The following is a 15,493-nucleotide window of genomic DNA, read 5'->3' on the forward strand; positions in this document are numbered from 1 at the left end:
CAGTGATGTGACGTAACACAATTATACTATAGTGGATTTGTCTCAAAGCCCTTTTGAAAAACAGAACCGTAGCCCCTGCCCTAGAACTGATCAAGTGTATAACACATTAAAATGAGATGCACAGTAAATACAACACACAGCATACTTATGGATCCAAAATAAAAACAAGATCTGTCCATCAATTAAATGTGTTTTTAATAGACAAATAAATATAACTTCTATGTCTTTTTATGCTGCAGCAGCAGACGGTTAAATGTGACGGAGTCCTCAGAGGACATCCCCCGTCTGGGGAACAGCTTGCCAATAACTGCATCCAGCAGAGCAGACTGGTCTGCTTACATTGGCTTAATTCAAAAAACAGGACCACCACTTTTTACTTTATTCGAAACAACACAGATATAAGATCAAATGTACAAGTCATATAACTCAACCTTAAAAATAAATGTCAACTCAACACAGTCCTGTTGTAATAATTCAGGATAATGACAGTTTTCTACACACACTAAACTATAACGTACAAGTAACTTGGTGATATGACTTCTGCTCTTCGGTCATCTGTTAGATTACAGGCAAGTGCTTTAAATCTTTGGGATCCTTCCGCGCATAGCAACATACATCTCTCAGTGCACCCTAATCAGAAAGGATGTTGTTTGTAAAGGAAATCCAACAACGAACAGTGATCATGGGCAGAACAAATAAATATTTTGAGTCGAGGATACAATCCTCATTCGCCTGTTTTCAGATCTGTGTGTGCTTTAGCTAACTCCTCTGACTGTAATCGTCATGAAAACGCACATACAGCTCTGGGACCAGCCTAAATCATGGGCAATAATAATACATTTAAAAAAATGTGGGGGGGTTGCAGTGCCTGATTTGATTTGTGTAGGTCTAGACTTTACCGTGAAATTCTTACTTACTAAGCAACAGTGCAATTCATGAAGAAGTAAATATTTACCAAGTAGGCTACAATCAAAAGTTATAATAAAAAGTGACACAATAAGAATAAGAATAACAAGGCTATATACAAGGGCACCGGTCCAGAGTCAGTGTGCAGGGGTACAGGCTAGTTGAGGTAATCTATACATGTAGGTGGGGGCAAAATGACTAGGCTTAGGTAACAAACAAACAGCGAGTAGCAGCAGTGTACAAGGGGGGGGGGGGGGGGTCAATGTAAATTGTTCAGCAGTCTAATGGTTTGGGGGTAGAAGCTGTTGAGGAGCCTTTTGGTCCTAGACTTGGAGCTCCGGTATCGCTTGCCATGCGGTAGCAGAGAAGACAGCCTATAACTTGGGGGACTGGAGTCACTGACAATTTTATGGGCTTTCCTCTGACACCGCCTATTATATAGGTCCTGGATGGCAGGAAGTTTGGCCCTGGGCCGTTCGCACTACCCTCTGTAGTGCCTTACGGTCAGATGCTGAGCAGTTGCCATACCAGGCGGTGATGCAACGGGTCAGGATGCTCTCGATGGTGCAGCTGTAGAATCTTTTGAGGATCTGGGGGCCTATGCCAAATCTTTTCAGTCTCCTGAGGGGGAAAAGGTTTTGTCGTGCCCTCTTCACAACTGTCTTGGTGTGTTTGGACCATGATAGTTTGTTGGTGATGTGGACACCAAGGAACTTGAAACTCTCGACCCGCTCCACTACAGCCCCGTCGATGTTAATGGGGGCCTCTTCGGCCAGCCTTTTGCTGTAGTCCACGATCAGCTCCTTTGTCTTGCTCACATTGAGGGAGAGATTGTTTTCCTGGCACCACACGGCCAGTTCTCTGACCTCCTCCCTATAGGTCGTCTCATCGTTGTTGGTGATCAAGCCTACCACTGTTGTATCGTGAGCAAACTTAATGATGGTGTTGGAGTCGTGTTTGGCCACGCAGTCGTGGGTGAAAAGGGAATACAGGAGGGGACACCCCTGAGGGTGTGTACTTAGACCATGAAAACACGTTTCTGGTGGGTGGCCTTTGGACTAGGACTGACAGTAGAGAACATGTAGAAGTACAGTTTAGTACAATAAATAAAAATATATCTGCTATTACACTCACTACTAGCGCTCATATTTGAACTCTTTCCTGCTCAATGTTTCAACTGTAGATCAGTGAAAATAAATAACTCCAAATAAACAGTATAATGTTAAACAGTATCACAGTAACAGGTAAATAAGTAAATGTGTGTAGGTTAAATGTTTTGAAAAGAATCAGTAGTATTGGGGTCTGGGTCAAATTATTACAAAACATTTTTTTTTAAATTAAAATACTGCTAACACTACACACCCAGTTATCAAATGCCAACTATAAAATGAATAATGTATTGGAAAGAAAACATCATATTTGTTGCCCAGGTCTGGTTGGAATGTCTGGCTGCTGTAGTAACAAGGGGGTCCAGTCCGTCAGCAGAACAGCGGCCCAGATTCTTCATGCTATGTAGGGTGCCCCATAGGGGGGAGGAGCGTTCTTGGATGATGGAATAGCCATGGTGTCATCGTATGGGGGTAACAGTACCTGGGAATACAGAATAAAGGGTGATCAAGACCAGAGTCTTCTAATGTGTGACTGACAACCGACATCAAAATGCTATTTAACTTTTTGACATGGTTTCGAATATATTGGTTTTTGTCACTGGCAAAGACTACAAGCAGTAATATAATAGGCTGTGTATTGGTCTAATTCCAAACAGCAGTTGGTCAAATATACTCTTGAGGATAAAGTGAAAATAGTGTGAGCTCCCGGAAGTGACACGATGGTCATATATAGAGAGGATGACAGAGGATTTCAAAACAGATCTGTAATGATCTTCAAATAGTCTGGATGGGAGAATAGAGAAGATTAAAGAGGGACAAAGGCAGGCCATGAATGAATGTGGTACAAGTCTATTGAGAGGCCAAATCTATAGAGAAGGCCATACAGTAAATGAATGCGATCCAAGTCTATTGGAGCAGGTCCAGACTGAAATCTGTGAAGTGAAACAGTTTGGATTCCAGGCAGTGACTGTGGTTCTCAGTCAGCAAGGCAAGTCCACATTCTCATCCTATCTGACTGACATGAGTCAGGTTCAGTCAGCCAGTTCCTCTATGTATTTGATGAGGTAAAGTAGAACTCCGTCTCAGATGTCCTCTCTTCAGACTACTACACTCTCTCTGGGGAACCAACCAAATGCTATCATGGGATGTGTGTGTGTGTGTGTGTGTGTGTGTGTGTGTCGCTCTCAGATGCATGTAACCCATCCTGGTTTTCCTACTAACACAGAGACATACTATAGGCAACATCTCTGATTCAATGCATTTTCGATGGACAACACCGGTTGGTTAGAGTATGCCAATGCCATCCTCACACACATCAGTAAGGCACTAGTTAGGGGCATAATGGCATTACAGTCCAGGCTGGAGTCCATGTCATGGTGAACCTTTCTGATCTCAGACCAGTGATTTAACACTACACATTGTGTTTGATGTCCTGAAGCTATACTTCACGGGGTGGTTTCCCGGACACAGATTAGGTCGAGTCCTGGACTAAAAAGCAATGTGTGTCTGGAAAACCGCCCCCTCGGTGGCTCTGCTCAGTCCAGACATACTGACTTTCATAATGTGGAAGACATCACATCTACAGTAGGCTATCCCCATTATTAGCACAACTCCATCTGCACTGTTCGAGGGCTTAGCGTCGTGTAGGAGTGACGCCACCTGTCGGAAGGCAACGCAGTGTCCCTGATTATAATAACCTGTCAATAATACACAGATGGCTGCAGTCTACCTTTTTCCATGAAGTGTACACTCAGTCAATCCCCACTATAGATTTAAAAGGAATGGACTGGTGTAGGAAACTCCTCTAAATCACTTAATCAACATCATTTAAGTTTAGGAGGGGAGTGAGTGAGTGTACACTTCAGGAGAGAAGTAGGGAATCAGAACACTCCATTAGACTGGTGGTCTACCAGAATATGTTCTGCCCACTTGCCCACTCGAAGCCTAAATTGAAAAGCCTAGACCTACAGAAAGCATGGCAGGCAGAATGTTGTTTTTCTCGCACTTTTGACTAATGATTTGAATGGTTAAAAAGAGCAGTCTCGTCCAATCCCTTTTATAGCTAAGGTGTTTTACACATAAGGAGCACCAGAAGGGCCTCAGCTTCTCTAGACCAAAACATCAAGTCATTCCTCTACATCAGGGTAGGCAACTATATATGTTTTATTTAAATATGCAAGACAATTAAGTACAAATTCTTATTTACAATGACGTCCCCAGCAGTAGGCAAAATGCCAACTGCGGGACAGGTAAAAAAAGAAATGAAAGTAGGGGGGGTGGAAATACTTGAACAGATTTTAAGCTGAATTCCTGGTGCTAAAAACGTTTGGGGGTCAGAACAAAAAAAGCCACATTGTAGCTGACCTGTGCTCTACATGTTCAAAACAAATCATGAGCATCATGAGCCATTCGTAGTGGCTTTGAATTTAAGGTTTATATTCGGGGTGACAAATAAATATCCAATTTACATAAGCCTACTTCATCACTTTTGGATATCAAACTCTTGTCAATTACAACATTATGCAGTGACACATTTTACTGGTGGAACAAAAAGTCCTGATAATGGTATTGTTCTGACTCTCATCGTTGAGGTACAAACACTGTTGACAACCCCTGACTCTCCTCTCCTACACCTGCATTGTGACATCACACAGTAATCTTCTTCCCCCAGGCTAGCTGGATGAGCAGTGCTGCAATGATCTGATAGCTAAACCAGATCCACCCCTCGCTAACGCCATGTTTTCAGGCTGCATTTCTCCCCTCCCCTGGTTCAACAGTGGATAACGTGTTGTAATATCTGCGGATAAGCAGCCAGGTGGCCAAGCTTGAGCTATATGATACCAGTAGAGAGAGAGACAAACCAAGAGATTTTCATTGAGTAGGTGGCCAATGTACTATGGCCATATTAATGAGTTTGCCAGTGTGGATTTTTTTCCGGCCTCATCCACGCAAAGCCTCTTACTACAACTTTATACTTCCTTCCTACTCTGACATGATGGCTTTACTGATGGAATGTGCTCTCCCTCACCGTCTTGAGGGGAACCTAACCTACGCATAATATGAACCTGATCAGTGACCTATCACACCGAGATATGATGAATGCTTTATGATATATTTATTATTTTTACTTTCTCCAGAATGCAAAGCACAAAGCAGAGGGAGTTAATGAGGAAGGGAGGGATGGGTAATTATAGAGTAGATGAGATGTATTCATATGATACAAAGAAATATATTATATGATAGTACAGCACTGGTAAATATCTAGATTGTTTCAACTTTGCAAGCAAAGGGTTAGAGTGAATAACAGAAACAGTGCATTTCTCAGCTGCTGGTCGAGTTGGAAATTAAAACATTATTGTAGGAGTAAAAGCATGTCAATATTTGTGGAAAAACATAACTGTCATAAAGGTAGTTAGCATTCACAGAGGTGGTTTGTCTGGAGTATATGTCAGTTTCTTCAAACCCAACTAACTGAACAGAGGAAATTGCATAACACTGTAGTAACTACAGCAGACTAGTATAAAATACAAAAACGAACCCACCATGCCATAATGTAGGACTTGTCATTCATGTACAGTACAGCAATTTAAATAGATGCTTGTATCCTGGGACTTACCGTGGTGTCATTAGTAGTGACGTATATCAGGACTTCTGTGGTGCTTCTTGCACGCACATACCGGTAGCAGTTCCACACACATGCTATCAGGTATGCCTGCAAAGGGAAAACCATTATCAAAGACATGAAAGAAAATAACTTTATCAACAGCTGACATAATTTAAAAGGTACAGTATCTCTCAAAGGCTCAATATTCATCTTAATCCAAAGGGGTACTGTATAATTAATTCAGAAAGCGTAAAGACTCAATCTCCAGCCCAATGCAGAGGGGATTCATTCATTCAGAAAATGACAAGACTCAATGTCCAGTCCATTGCAGAAAGGTATAGTACAGCTCATTCAGGAGAGTGGTACAAAAACAAGCTCTCATTATTCCCTGACATCATCACGCTCAGTGAGCAGTACGGTAGTTTTCTGGGCGATTTGTCCTGTCCAGCCAAACACCATCTGGTAAAGCAGTTGGCTCCTATAAGACAGACTAGGACTGAGCTCAGCTGTATATATACACAGTGCATTTGGAAAGTATTCAGACACCTAGACTTTTTCCACATTCTCTAAAATTGATTAAATTGTGTGTGTCCCCTCATCAATCTACACACAATACACCATAATGACAAAGCAAAGCAGGTTTTTAGAATTTGCGCACACACACACATACAGTGGGGAGAACAAGTATTTGATATGTAACAGTATAATTTTAAACCGTCCCCTCGCCCATACCCGGGCGCGAACCAGGGGCCTTCTGCACACATCAACAGTCACCCTCGAAGCATCGTTACCCATCGCTCCACAAAAGCAAGGGGACCTACTACTTCAAGGTCTCAGAGCAAGTGACGTCACTGATTGAAACGCTATTTAGCGCCCACGCTAACTAAGCTAGCCGTTTCACATCCGTTACACTCACCCCCCTTTTGACCTTCCTCCTTTTTTTTTCCGCAGCAACCAGTAATCCGGGTCAACAGCATCAATGTAACAGTATAATTTTAAACCGTCCCCTCGCCCATACCCGGGCGCGAACCAGGGACCTTCTGCACACATCAACAACTGACACCTACGAAGCGTCGTTACCCATCGCTCCACAAAAGCCGCGGCCCTTGCAGAGCAAGGGGAACTACTACTTCAAGGTCTCAGAGCAAGTGACGTCACTGATTGAAACGCTATTTAGCGCCCACGCTAACTAAGCTAGCCGTTTCACATCCGTTACAGATACACTGCCGATTTTGCAGGTTTTCCTACTTACAAAGCATGTAGAGGTCTGTAATTTTTATCATAGGTACACATCAACTGTGAGAGACGGAATCAAATACTTGTTCTCCCCAGTGTGTGTGTGTGTGTGTGTGTGTGTGTGTGTGTGTATGTATAGTGGGGCAAAAAAGTATTTAGTCAGCCACCAATTGTGCAAGTTCTCCCACTTAAAAAGATGAGGCCTGTAATTTTCATCGTAGGTGCACTTCAACTATGACAGACAAAATGAGAAAAAAAAAATCCAGAAAATCACATTGTAGGATTTTTTATGAATTTATTTGCAAATTATGGTGGAAAATAAGTATTTGGTCAATAACAAAAATGTCTCAATACTTTGTTATATACCCTTTGTTGGCAATGACAGAGGTCAAACGTTTTCTGTAAGTTTTCACACACTGTTGCTGGTATTTTGGCCCATTCCTCCATGCAGATCTCCTCTAGAGCAGTGATGTTTTGGGGCTGTTGCTGGGCAACACGGACTTTCAACTCCCTCCAAAGATTTTCTATGGGCTTGAGATCTGGAGACTGGCTAGGCCACTCCAGGACCTTGAAATGCTTCTTACGAAGCCACTCCTTCGTTGCCCGGGCGGTGTGTTTGGGATCATTGTCATGCTGAAAGACCCAGCCACGTTTCATCTTCAATGCCCTTGCTGATGGAAGGAGGTTTTCACTCAAAATCTCACGGTACATGGCCCCATTCATTCTTTCCTTTACACGGATCAGTCGTCCTGGTCCCTTTGCAGAAAAACAGCCCCAAAGCATGATGTTTCCACCCCCATGCTTCACAGTAGGTATGGTGTTCTTTGGATGCAACTCAGCATTCTTTGTCCTCCAAACACGACAAGTTGAGTTTTTACCAAAAAGTTATATTTTGGTTTCATCTGACCATATGACATTCTCCCAATCTTCTTCTGGATCATCCAAATGCTCTCTAGCAAACTTCAGACGGGCCTGGAAATGTACTGGCTTAAGCAGGGGGACACGTCTGGCACTGCAGGATTTGAGTCCCTGGCAGCGTAGTGTGTTACTGATGGTAGGCTTTGTTACTTTGGTGCCAGCTCTCTGCAGGTCATTCACTAGGTCCCCCCGTGCGGTTCTTGGATTTTTGCTCACCGTTCTTGTGATCATTTTGACCCCACGGGGTGAGATCTTGCGTGGAGCCTCAGATCGAGGGAGATTATCAGTGGTCTTGTATGTCTTCCATTTCCTAATAATTGCTCCCACAGTTGATTTCTTCAAACCAAGCTGCTTACCTATTGCAGATTCAGTCTTCCCAGCCTGGTGCAGGTCTACAATTTTGTTTCTGGTGTCTTTTGACAGCTCTTTGGTCTTGGCCATAGTGGAGGTTGGAGTGTGACTGTTTGAGGTTGTGGACAGGTGTCTTTTATACTGATAACAAGTTCACACAGGTGCCATTAATACAGGTAACGAGTGGTGGACAGAGGAGCCTCTTAAAGAAGAAGTTACAGGTTTGTGAGAGTCAGAAATCTTACTTGTTTGTAGGTGACCAAATACTTATTTTCCACCATAATTGGCAAATAAATTCATTAAAAATCCTATAATGTCATTTTCTGGATTTTTTTTACAGGCCTCTCTTCTTTTTAAGTGGGAGAACTTGCACAATTGGTGGCTGACCAAATACTTTTTTGCCCCACTGTATGTATGTATGTGTGTTTCGCACTAAAGTATGTTAATCTCTAGGAAACAGAACGCGTCTCCTTCCTGAGCAGTATGACGGCTGAGTGGTCCCATGGTGTTTATACTTGCATACTATTTTTTGTACAGATGAACGTGGCACCTTCAGGCGTTTGGAAATTGCTCCCGAGGATGAACCAGACATGTGGAGGTCTACAATTTTTTTTCCCTGAGGGCTGATTTCTTTTGATATATACATATATATATATATACACTGCTCAAAAAATAAAGGGAACACTTACACAACACAATGTAACTCCAAGTCAATCACACTTCTGTGAAATCAAACTGTCCACTTAGGAAGCAATACTGATTGACAATAAATTTCACATGCTGTTGTGCAAATGGAATAGACAACAGGTGGAAATTATATGCAATTAGCAAGACACCCCCAATAAAGGAGTGGTTCTGCAGGTGATAACCACAGACCACTTCTCAGTTCCTATGCTTCCTGGCTGATGTTTTGATCACTTTTGAATGCTGGTGGTGCTTTCACTATAGTGGTTGCATGAGACGGAGTCTACAACCCACACAAGTGGCTCAGGTAGTGCAGCTCATCCAGGAGGGCACATCAATGCGAGCTGTGGCAAGAAGGTTTGCTGTGTCTGTCAGCGTAGTGTCCAGAGCATGGAGGCGCTACCAGGAGACAGGCCAGTACATCAGGAGACGTGGAGGAGGCCGTAGGAGGGCAACAACACAGCAGCAGGACTTTGTGCAAGGAGGAGCAGGAGGAGCACTGCCAGAGCCCTGCAAAATGACCTCCAGCAGGCCACAAATGGGCATGTGTCTGCTCAAACGGTCAGAAACAGACTCCATGAGGGTGGTATGAGGGCCCGACGTCCACAGGTGGGGGTTGTGCTTACAGCCCAACACCGTGCAGGACGTTTGGCATTTGCCAGAGAACACCAAGATTGGCAAATTCGCCACTGACGCCCTGTGCTCTTCACAGATGAAAGCAGGTTCACACTGAGCACATGTGACAGACGTGACAGTCTGGAGACGCCGTGGAGAACGTTCTGCTGCCTGCAACATCCTCCAGCATGACCGGTTTAGCGGTGGGTCAGTCATGGTGTGGTGTGGCATTTCTTTGGGGGGCCGCACAGCCCTCCATGTGCTCGCCAGAGGTAGCCTGACTGCCATTAGGTACCGAGATGAGATCCTCAGACCCCTTGTGAGACCATATGCTGGTGCGGTTGGCCCTGGGTTCCTCCTAATGCAAGACAATGCTAGACCTCATGTGGCTGGAGTGTGTCAGCAGTTCCTGCAAGAGGAAGGCATTGATGCTATGGACTGGCCCGCCCGTTCCCCAGACCTGAATCCAATTGAGCACATCTGGGACATCATGTCTCGCTCCATCCACCAACGCCACGTTGCACCACAGACTGTCCAGGAGTTGGCGGATGCTTTAGTCCAGGTCTGGGAGGAGATCCCTCAGGAGACCATCCGCCACCTCATCAGGAGCATGCCCAGGCGTTGTAGGGAGGTCATACAGGCACGTGGAGGCCACACATACTACTGAGCCTCATTTTTACTGTAGTGTGGTTTTCCACTTTAATTTTGAGTGTGACTCCTAATCCAGACCTCCATGGGTTGATAAATTTGATTTCCATTGATAATTTCTGTGTGATTTTGTTGTCAGCATATTCAACTATGTAAAGAAAAAAGTATTTAATAAGAATATTTCATTCATTCATATCTAGGATGTGTTATTTTAGTGTTCCCTTTATTTTTTTGAGAAGTGTATATATATCGCTGCACAGCTATTTTCAGGTCGGGTTCAAGTCCGGGCTCTGGCTGGGCCACTCAAGGACATTCAGAGACTTGTCCCGAAGCCACTCTCCTGCGTTGTCTTGCCTGTGTGCTTAGGGTCATTGTCCTGTTGCAAGGTGAACCTTCGTCCCAGTCTGAGGTTCTGAGTGCTCTGGAGTAGGTTTTCATCAAGGATCTCTCTGTACTTTGCTCCGTTAATCTTTTCCTCAATCCTGACTAGTCGCCCGGTCCCTGCCACTGAAAAACACCCCCACAGCATGATGCTGCCACCACTATGCTTCACCGTAGCGATGGTGCCAGGTTTCCTCCAGACGTGACACTTGGCATTCAGGCCAAAGAGTTCAATCTTGGTTTCATCAGACCTGAGAATCTTGTTTCTCATGGTCAGAGATCATTAAGTGCCTTTTGGCAAACTCCAAGTGTGCTGTCATGTGCCATTTACTAAGGAGTGGTTTCCATCTGGCCACTCTACCATAAATGCCTGATTGGTGGAGTGCTGCAGAGATAGTTCTGCTTCTGGAAGGTTCTCTCATCTCAACAGAGAAACTCTTGAGCTCTGTCAAAGTGACCATCGGGTTCTTGGTGACCTCCCTGACCAAAGCCCTTCTCCCCCGATTGCTCAGTTTGGCCGGGCGGGCAGCTCTAGGAAGTGTCTTGGTGGTTCCAAACTTCTTCCAATTAAGAATGGAGGCCACTGTGTTCTTGGGAACCTTCAATGCTGCAGAAATGTTTTGTTACACCTCCCACAGATCTGTGCCTCGACACAATCCTGTCTCCGAGCTCTGGGGACAATTCCAACGACCTCATGGCTTGTTTTTTTCTCTGACATGCACTGTCAACTGTGGGACCTTTTATAAACAGGTGTGTGCCTTTCCAAATTATGTCCAATCAATTGAATTTACCACAGGTGGACTCCAATCAAATAGTAGAAACATCTCAAGGATGATCAATGGAAACAGGATGCAGCTGGGCTCAATTTCGAGTCTCATAGCAAAGGGTCTGAATACTTATGTAAATAAGGTATTCATTGTTTTATTTTTTAAAGAAATGTGCAAACATAAAAAATAAAAAAAACTTTTTGCTTTGCCATTATGGGGTATTGTGTGTAGATTGATGAGGAACATTTTTTATTTAATACATTATACAATAAGGCTGTAACGTAACAAAACTTTAATGAATTCACACCTCTGTCACTTTTACGGGCTCTTCAACAACGTAAAGTAATGGTATATAATGTCTATAGACATTCTGTGTTTCCAAAATACATTACTCAATGTGCTAAACTCACATACAATCGTCAGTCGTCTGTGGATGATATGCTGGTAGAGGTAGCAAACATCTATACAGAACAATTATCACTCACTGAGAGCAAAGCTACGTATCAACCCTTACTTTTGGATTGGACCAGAAGTAATAGAAACGTGTGCTCATCCTCATTATTATAGCATGTTTGCATTAAGATGCTCTCAGTAAGGTATCTCCACAGTTTTACATGGTGACACAGAGCCTTACTGCAGTCTATCAAAATAAACCACATCCTCTTTCAATCTGTTTCCCTACTTTTGGATAGTCTATGGAGCTCTGTAGCAGCAGCCTAATAGAACAGGCAGGCCATTTAGAGGGGCTTTTACAATGCCATAAAACAGAGTTGTATAGTGTGGTGGGACATTGGTAGTTGGCATCATCTGACAGTTTGTGTCAGAGCTAATGTGAAAGCTCTCTAGCCTGAATGGGCCAAGAGCAACACTGACGAGGGCACTGCCTTAATGGCTCCCATTATAGTGTTATGAAAACAACAGCCTTGTGAAACGGCTTCTGCCAGACGTTTGAACCACTGCAGGACCCTCTGTCTGTCCCCAAGGGTTTCTGCCCAAAAAATAACCTGAATAACTTCCTCAGATGAGCACAATTTTCATCTCTCACACAGCATAAGCACTGTTTTGTCACTCATACAGTAAGTAATGAAAATTATATGTGTGTGTGTGTCAGTTCAGTAGCAGTTACCTTGAAGGTGAGGATGCATCCGATGAAGAGGAGCACGATGAAGACCAGGCACACATTGCTCATGGCCATGATGTCCTCTTTGTAGGGGAAGTTCTCAGGCTGTGAGGGTGACACCAGATAGATGGACAAAATCAGCTGCAGTGAGATTGGGGGTAGAGTGTGGTGGCTACATCCAAAATGGCACCCAATTCCTTATATGGTGCACTATCTAGTGCATTATACAGGCAATAGAGTGTCATGTCAGGCACTTTATTAGAATAAGAGTTTGACTTTGGAGTCCTTCTTACCAGCTGTTGGAGGTAATCTTGTATGGTGTTGGGGTAGACCACAATACTAACAGCCACCAGGGTGTTCAGTGCACAGTCAAAGACTTGGTAGCAGAAGAATGGGATGATCCAAGCAGCATGTTGCTGAAACAGGAAAAACTGTTTGTTAGACACGAGGGAATAGCATCTGAAGAGCTGCAGCGGCAGGAAAGGCTAATATATCTATCTGAAAAAACAAAGATTCAAACAAAACGGTCTGACCGATGCGTTAAACATAAATCAATGTGTTTCTGGTGGGAGTTTTGGTGAACTTACTCTAGTGGGACGATGCCATTCAAGACCATGTCTGTAAATCTGGATTTTAACTGTTTTTTTTTTTTTTAACTACATTTGGACAATAAAGTTTAAACTATATTTGGATGATCCTCCTAGTGTCTTCATCTGTATTCATTCTTATGAGAGCAGACATAGTATACCAGTACAAGCAACAGCAGAAAGCTTTTGACATGACTTTTGCTTACCTTATACGCACCGTAGGTCGCCATCCCAGAAATTAGTATCATCAACAACGAGATTGCTGAAGCAATACACATGTCTGGAAAAGAAGGGAAATCATACTGTATACAAGGTCTGCATTAAAATAAATTAAACCGTAGCAAATTATGAAAAAAATCACTTGGTGTTTTGTCCTTGGATGGTGATTGTCTTAATCTCACAGTAATTTATAAGCTTATAATAAACTCAGCTCATTCTTAGATTTTCACATAATCAGTGTCAATGACCCAACTTTCTCTGTGTAGATGTGACCTGATCTTGATACCATGACATTGAGTGGATTTCACAGAAAACAAAAATACTATGTCACAAACTGTCAGCGTCACAGTAATCCTGTCCATCTGTGCACAGCCCAGAGAACACAGTTGTCTGCTCCAACAGAACAGAACAAAAGCCAGTCTGCTTTAGTTCTGTAACTAGCCTGAACTGAATCACTTCCTGCCTCGTAGAAATTTGCCGTTCCACCTATCATGGCACATTGACTTGAACAGGGATGGCCGTTCTAGTAATTATATTTCTATGGCCTGCCTAATGCAGGGCCAGCTGGACCAACGGCAAAAGGGATCACAGGACCGCTTAATCTGACCGGAACTGGGTCAACTCAGTCAGTGTCAATCAGCCACTACTGTACAGACAACCAATGGCAGACATGTCGATTTGGCCAGCATATGCTGCTACAGCACTTCCAACCTGGGCAAGACCTAGCTGATTTAGCAAGTTTGTGGAAATACACAACACAGCTGAACATTAGACATGCGTGCCCACGGACAGAGATTTTATTTGCTTTATTGTGTAGTGAGAGAAATACTGACTATTGGCTGCTTTCAATTATATAAAGTGATTTATAAAACCAGTAGTTTTGGCGTTGATATGTAACGCCATAGTAGTTTCCATCATTGTCATCACATACACACAGAGGAGTTGGCTAGAGCACAAACACACTGGCCCGTCAGGCTACTAAGGAGGTGTGGGCAGGCCTATGCAACGTCACACACACATCTATCCCAGACATAAAGCTGTAGGCTACTTACTGGCGTCATCCATGTCATCTAAGTCGTTAGCCAGCTCAGCGCTGGTCAGATGGTACTGGTCAGGATCACCCAGGGCCGTGACGAGAATGAGTAACACCACCGCATTCATCAGCTAAAGGACATTAAGACATAAGGACATTTAGACTGACAAACACGATAGGAGCACGATACACATCAACGTTAGGGAAAGGTTCAACCACAACACGAAGGAAAGGCTCCACAAGCATTTGATGGCATTAATCAGCTAATATCAAAGACATAAGGACCAGTCAGACTGACAAGGATACAGATACATATTAATAGCTCAGTCTTTATAAAGGGATAACTAGTTCACCCAAATTACTTTATTATATGATTCCTTAATTAGGAACTATTTGGCTGTGTGTTCCAGGTAAGGAAACAGTAATTGTATAATTTGAGTGAACCACCTCTTTAACTCAGCAATGTAGGCTGACATTCAATTTAATGTCAACATGATGGAAAGACTCCACAAGGATAGAGAGTGTGTTAACTTTTAAATTAATTATACATATGCCTAGGCCCTATATGCATATTGTAAAATTAATTATTGCCATAGCCTAAAGGCTTCTTTCTACCTGACAAGACCTGTAACCTGTCCTGAAGGGCTGAGTGTACTGAAAAATTAATGAACGTTTTTTCCCCAATGGTGTTAGGTTACGTTGACACCTTAGAGGAATAACTTGTTCATTCATAATTAACAAAACAATCCATTAAATAAATGTTATCACTTGCAGCCAATCACAATGAGACCACTTTCTACTTGATAAACATAATTTAACATGGAAAAACGTCCTACAAATAATAACATACCGTTTTTGTTGAGCCTATCTAAATAGTGGTATGTGAATAATAGCGACTGTGGATGCTCACCATATACCAAACCCCCAGGATAACAGTGCCTGTGCGGACATGACAGCACAGGCAGCATCTGGTGGAATGCCATCGGTCCCACGGGGAAATCATATTGTAGTCCGAGGAAGACGCACTTCACAGATATATATATCTGTTAATGATAAACAATCCAAATAGATCGAGGTGAATTTCTCCGGCGCGCGCGGTGTCGTCCACAATTCGTGATAAAAGCCTCACCGCGGCTCTAGCGATCAACTCAGCAAGTAGCAAACATTGGAGCATGTGACCTGGGCTAGATAGGATCAAGAGCCGGTGATGTAACTAGTTTCGAGAATAGAGTTCCCATCATCCTTCACCAACGCCGGGAAATTTAAATAGTTACACTGTAGCTGCCTGCTATGTTTATTGAGATATGTTGAATAA

General features: G+C 43.2%; 1 protein-coding gene across 1 annotated transcript; it reads right to left on the bottom strand.

The window, feature by feature from the left end:
* Nucleotides 1-178: 178 nt before the first annotated feature.
* On the bottom strand, nucleotides 179-15,381 carry LOC139390988 (lysosomal-associated transmembrane protein 4B-like). The gene is made up of 7 exons (XM_071138438.1): nucleotides 15,089-15,381; nucleotides 14,198-14,309; nucleotides 13,133-13,206; nucleotides 12,633-12,755; nucleotides 12,346-12,444; nucleotides 5,632-5,727; nucleotides 179-2,496 (listed from the first exon to the last, which is right to left on the bottom strand). Exons 1-7 carry the CDS (start codon nucleotides 15,179-15,181, stop codon nucleotides 2,410-2,412), a joined length of 684 nt encoding a protein of 227 aa, XP_070994539.1. The 5' UTR covers nucleotides 15,182-15,381; the 3' UTR covers nucleotides 179-2,409.
* Nucleotides 15,382-15,493: the final 112 nt, after the last annotated feature.

This window comes from Oncorhynchus clarkii, chromosome 3, assembly GCF_045791955.1.
Source record: "Oncorhynchus clarkii lewisi isolate Uvic-CL-2024 chromosome 3, UVic_Ocla_1.0, whole genome shotgun sequence".
In the NCBI taxonomy this organism is placed as follows: domain Eukaryota; kingdom Metazoa; phylum Chordata; class Actinopteri; order Salmoniformes; family Salmonidae; genus Oncorhynchus; species Oncorhynchus clarkii.